The sequence below is a fragment of the Leishmania donovani genome, chromosome 19 (genome assembly GCF_000227135.1).
Source record: "Leishmania donovani BPK282A1 complete genome, chromosome 19".
NCBI lineage: Eukaryota > Euglenozoa > Kinetoplastea > Trypanosomatida > Trypanosomatidae > Leishmania > Leishmania donovani.
Genome location: NC_018246.1, coordinates 646,944 through 652,514, shown reverse-complemented (window position 1 = coordinate 652,514; position 5,571 = coordinate 646,944). Strand labels below are relative to the sequence as shown.

Below are 5,571 nucleotides of genomic sequence, written 5' to 3'. Positions count from 1 at the left end.
GTAGGGGGGATGGCCCTGTCACCAGCAGAAGCGGCTCTGCAGCTGGCAGGAAAGGGGATAGCGGGAGGGGGCTGCTCGGCCACCCCCCCCCTGTGGAATAATGTGAATGCACTGGGCCCTGAGATACCACGCACTGGGATGCCCCCTCCCCGTTATCAGGGAGAAGCATGCAATGGAAAGGAACAAAAAAAACGATGTATTACTACACGTACTTTTCATCCCCTTCACCGACACTGACGTGCTCTTCCTCGTGCTTGGCCAGGATCTTGGCATCCTCCTCTTTCTCCCCTTCTTGCATCTTTAGATGTGTGTACCAGAACACTCCGAATAGAGTAATTACAATGCCGAGGAAGATACGTGCATTCATCTGGTCGCCGAACCACAGAAACCCGAGAGAGAGAATGACGCATAGCTTGAAGTGGCCCAGCACGTTGTACGTCACAGGGGAGGTCTTGCCTATCACCAAGAAAATGGAGATGTTCACAAAAAACGCCAGGAGGCCCGAGAAGATGATCACTATGATAGTGGGCCAGCATGGTGTGTAGTACTTGTTTGCAAGATCGTCGGCGAAGTAGGCCATCGGCATCAGCATGGCGCACGAAATGGGTGCCTGATTATAGAGAAGCTGAAAGCTGTCGCAGTGAAACTCACTCTGCTTCGTCCCCACCCAAATTTGATACATACACGTAATAAGAAGTGCCGAGAGGGCTACCACCGTACCCGCCAAGTTGGCCGAGGTATCGTTCACCGTGGAGAGACCCACGCCGATGCAAGTGACCGTCAAGGAGAGCTTCACTTTCGCGGAAAACGTCTTTTGATAGAATAAGGTCTGAATGACAACCAGCATGGGCGTCGTCAGCACTTTGATAAGCTGATAAAAGCCAATGGTGTTGTAGACCAGCGACACGTTGTTCAGCGCTACAAAACCGCAGAAGCCCACGCAGAGGGGTAGGATCTTGAGTACGGGTATGCGTTTCGGCTCGAAGACACCCATCATGCGGCAAATGAACAGCCCGAGGGTCGTGATGAAGAAGTGAATCACCGTGAGGAGGGTGCCATAGCTGAAGCCGTGCCGCGTAAAGATGACTTTGTTCGTGTACACGATGCCGATGCTGCTGAAAGCGTTCAGCGCCAGGTAGAGCAAAGTGCGAGCCTGCTCTGTGGACATATCGGATGAAGCAGAAACTGCCAAAGGCGAGAAGAGGGATTACTTTCCTTTTGCGTTCCTATTACAGGCGCGAAAAGAGAGAAGAAAATTTGGAAGTCGGCGAAGCCAGTCAGCGGGATAAACAATGAAGGTGATCGGCTGCTCGATTTCGTACGGGTGTCGAATTCAAAAGCCCCTGGACCCCTGCTCGTGACTGTGAAGAAGAGCAGGATGCGGCCGAAACTGGAAAACTCTGAAGACAGAGTGTAAGAAGAGGTGAGAAATCAGAGTTCAAGCATGCATGAACTGCTCCCACTCATTTATTAAGCAGATATTTGCCCGCGCAGTCAGGTATAGAAGCATATCATACACTCTGCTACGTCGTGCAGATGCAACACGCCACACGCACAGGCACATCGCCACTCAAGCATCCCTGCGGTACAAACGGCACCTGCATCGCCGCTGCTTTAGGGATATGCTTCTTGCTGCTGGTCCCTCTCCTTTGTGTTTGTGTTTCGTTGCTTTCGCTTACGCTTACAACCAGTTGTACCTGCTGAAAAAAAAAATGAAACAAGTGACGACAAGATGAACAGCTACCGTGTACCAGAAACCACACAAGCAACGACGGATAAAGCAAAAAAAAAACGTCATCCGCCCCTCTGCGAGAAGGAGAGAACAGAAAAGTCACACGAGCACACGGAAGGACACATCCTCACAGGCACAATCCAAATCGGCACACGGCACTCACAAAAAGAAGGGGGCCAGCTATCGGTGCATTTCTACTGATCAAAGGACAAGGAAGCACAGCTTAGAGTGCCGTGATCCAGTGAGCGCACATGTGGGTGAGGGGACAGAAGAGATGTGTACGACTTGCTTCCATGAAAGCCCCCCACGCAACGATGGCTTGATGGGCCCTCCACCAGCCAGCTGCAGCACTGCGAGAGGCGCCTCTCGTCTCCGAAAAAAAGGAGAGGACGACAGAGTGCACCGCGGAAAGGGTGCTAGAAAAACACAGGTTTGCACCTCGGACGTCGTTTGTCTGTCATGCGCAGGCTGTGGCACACGCACGCACGGAGAGAACAAAAAAAAAGGTAAGGAAAGATGTGAACAACCTGTCGAAGGAGAGTGAGACCTCTCCACAAACTCCTGTGGTAAGCGCGCAGGCGAGCGGTGGATCGGCGGAGAAAAGAGAGGCCAAGTGCGTTGCACATTCGACGATCGTTTCATCCTCAGCGGGGGCCTTGCTTCCCTCCCCTCGACCGCAGTACCCTGCCTGTGTCTATGCGGAGTGACGGCGAGGATGAATCGCCGCCACATCATCCGATGGTGTGTAGTAATATAACACTATAAGTGCACATTGTATCGGAGATTATGCGCAGCAGAAGAGTATTGGCGTTGATTGCGCCGAGTAGTACTTGCGGCGTCACACCGAGAAGGGAAAGCAGGTTCCCTGCGGACGTCAAGTCTGCCGGCACAGCTTCGCTTCCAGCGACCAAGGATGCAAATGCCCCGGTTCCACCGCTCACGCTTCGGCAGATGGAGGTGGTGATAGGGACTAATGGCGGTAGCATCCGACTCGCCTGCTGAGGGGAGCTGATGTGCAGCCGGGCGTACATGTTAGCGGGAATGCAGCAGCAGCTGGCAACGCGACGACCAAACATCTTCCCAATATGAATCTGAGGAGAAGAGATGAAAGAGGGAAACGAAAAAAAAAACACCGAGGTCAAAATGCAAGGTCCCTCTTGGCCTCTGTGTTCTACCTCAAACAAAGTTGAAGGGAGAAGGAGTTTCCGATATCGACTGAGCCGTCGGAGCAGACGTGTGACAGGAGGCCGAAAAAAACAGAGGTGCGGACAGGGAGAAGAGGGAGAGGAAAGAGTGAGCCGTGTGTAGAGAGGCAGGCAAGACGCCAGAGAAGAAGGGTCAGCGTTTTCAAGGCAGGCCATGTGTGTGCACCGCATCATTCTTGTACGTCAGAGAGTTCACTATGTTACGGAGAAAATGCCACCGAGCGTAGGAAAGAGCCGATGGCGTGATACAAATGAGGGCACATTCTTTGCCAATGAGTATTATGATCATGGAGGGCGGCGCGGTTGTAACACATTCGCAAGTGAACCCACGCTCCCGGGCGAGAGAGTAGAGGGAACACGCGTGTGAGGGCACTTTTCTGCCTTCTCTGAAGGTTTTCGTATTTGAGTGCTCCGGAACACAAGGTAGCAACCGAATACTCTGATGTCTAAAGATATGGTGAGCAAATGAGAAAGGGCGGCAAGCCTCTTCCTACTCGATTGGCCAAATGAGGCGAGGACGTGTACCAATCATCTAGCAAGTTGCAGTGCGCTTGTACGCGTGACGCTAGGGGCTCAAAAAGACACAAAACTCGCAGATAAAGGAATACCTGACAAGCGACACACACTGAGGTTGACGGGTCGAGGTGTAGTATCACACAGCTTCACCCCTCACATCGATTGCAAGAGTGTACTTGGGCCTGAACGCTTGAGCAACGCTGCTGCCGCCCTTTACAAACTCCTGCTTTGCCTCCATCAAGTCCCGGTGCGCCACATAGGTCATTGCTGACGGAATACTAGACGCCTCTCGCGTCTTGGCAACTGGAGAACGGTCTGGAGACCGCGGCATCTCCATCAGTGTGTCATTTTCGCCGCTTTTTCCATCCCTGCTGGTTTCCTTCGACAGGGACTGTAAGTGCAGTTGCTTGCGAATGTACTCTGCAATGCGCATTTGAGATCCCCTGTTGTCGGCACTGCGAGTCCACAGGCAAAGCTTCCACTCACTTAGCACAGACGTCGCATGGCCAGAGGGCAAGGTGCGCTGCCTCCCGCGACTCACAGTGACGCCGCAGACCTCCTCCTCGTCACCGGGAAAGAGCTCCCCAATCGCAGAGAGGCACAGTGTCTGCCAGGCCTCATCGACCGGCTGCAAATCGCCCTCACTCCGCGACGACTTGCCGGTAAAGGGAATCACCCACTTTCCGCCTCTGCGGTTTGCCTCGTGCTCCCACATTGGGGCAATGTGTTTTCGGAAAAGGTAATAGGAGCCGTTCGGTGGAAGCTGCGATGGCAGGATGGTGCAGTTGAAAATTCCCCAGAAGCCCTCGGCACTGTCGAACAAGCCAATACTCTTCACTTGCTCCAGCCAGTTGGTATTTTCTGTGCCCTGGCCTTGCTGTCGCTGCGGCATGTCGCACCACATCTCCCACGTCCCCCACAGCAGAGTAAGCGGCTGCTCATCTGTTACAGTACTCGCCGGGGCACGTCTATTCGGATCCATAGCGTCGGGGTGCGCGGCAAAGCTAGAAATGAAACGCACTTCACGAAGAAGAAAAAAAAAACTGATGCAATGTCTATCAGTCTATGTGTATGATGCTGAGAGCGCTCTCGATAACTGTGGTGAAAGGTGAGAGTGTGTGTCCCTTCATGAGCCAGGGACTTCTTCCGTCTATCTGAGCAACGCCTGCAGCTTCTGTGTATAAGTTTTTTCTCCTCTGTCTAGGCGGTTCCTTTTGAGGCGGGCCAGAAAGCGTAAGGATGAAGGGGCAGCAGTCGCGGTGATCCGTGGAAGCGACATCAGACGTGTTCCCATGGAAGGTGATGATTCCTTCCGGTATTCAAAGATGCCTTTCTCCTTCCGGGGACCAACACGCGACCAGTGAAAGTGAGCCTCACTCCCGCTAAAGGGCACGTCTGCAGCGGGAGAAAAGACCGTGTCCGCTTCCAAAAGCGCCCTCGACGGAGGTGCGGTAAGGTTTGTCGCTCGCTGCTTATGCTTACAGGCACGAGTCATTCCTCGCTCGACATCCATTGGGCCCTCCTGTTGGTCCCACTCTGTACTGCAGGTTCAAAAAGCAAGTAAACACTTAAAAGTGGCGCGTGCACGGAAAGGGGGAAAAGAGAGAAGAAATTTTCGAACATTTTCCTTCAACACCGCCTATACAAGTAAGGTCGACTTCATTTTGCATCAACGTGTTCACTCCCTGCCGTACAACACGAGTGCGGCCCCCCTCTACACCGGCCAGTCGCAGGCCCCACCCACGTGGTGCGAAGAAGCCGCAGGCGCGCGCTACAGCAATGCGCCGACCCAGTCATCTGAGCTCGGCCCCTGCCTCGAGCTCCTCCCCTCCCCCCAGCCTCCTCGCAGGTCGCCTCACAGCCATGCCCATGGTGCCGGTCACCACCTCGTGCGACCCTCGGGGTGGCTCACGCTCCCCACACCAGTAGGCAGCGAGGACCGTCTGATATGCGCTCGAGTCACGCCGACACTTCGCCCATCAGGCGGATGGCACAGACGCGTTCGCTGTCGCAGGTGGCTCCGATGCAACGCCATCCAGGGCCTCGACCGCCGACATCAACAGCGATGCATCGCTCTGACCCCCCCACGTCGTAGGGGGGGTGGGCCGGGCTCCCACA

At 54.3% G+C, this 5,571-nt stretch overlaps 3 protein-coding genes across 3 annotated transcripts; all 3 read right to left on the bottom strand.

Moving 5' to 3' along the window:
* Positions 1-202: 202 nt before the first annotated feature.
* LDBPK_191540 (conserved hypothetical protein) lies at positions 203-1,168 on the bottom strand (the record flags this gene model as incomplete). Its single annotated transcript, XM_003860278.1, has 1 exon — positions 203-1,168. One exon carries the CDS (start codon positions 1,166-1,168, stop codon positions 203-205), a length of 966 nt encoding a protein of 321 aa, XP_003860326.1.
* A 1,295-nt stretch (positions 1,169-2,463) lies between these two features.
* LDBPK_191530 (hypothetical protein, conserved) lies at positions 2,464-2,808 on the bottom strand (the record flags this gene model as incomplete). The annotated part of the gene is made up of 1 exon (XM_003860277.1): positions 2,464-2,808. The coding sequence occupies one exon, from the start codon at positions 2,806-2,808 to the stop codon at positions 2,464-2,466; it is 345 nt and encodes a 114-aa protein (XP_003860325.1).
* Positions 2,809-3,589: 781 nt separating this feature from the next.
* LDBPK_191520 (eukaryotic translation initiation factor-like protein) lies at positions 3,590-4,435 on the bottom strand (the record flags this gene model as incomplete). The annotated part of the gene is made up of 1 exon (XM_003860276.1): positions 3,590-4,435. The coding sequence occupies one exon, from the start codon at positions 4,433-4,435 to the stop codon at positions 3,590-3,592; it is 846 nt and encodes a 281-aa protein (XP_003860324.1).
* Positions 4,436-5,571: the final 1,136 nt, after the last annotated feature.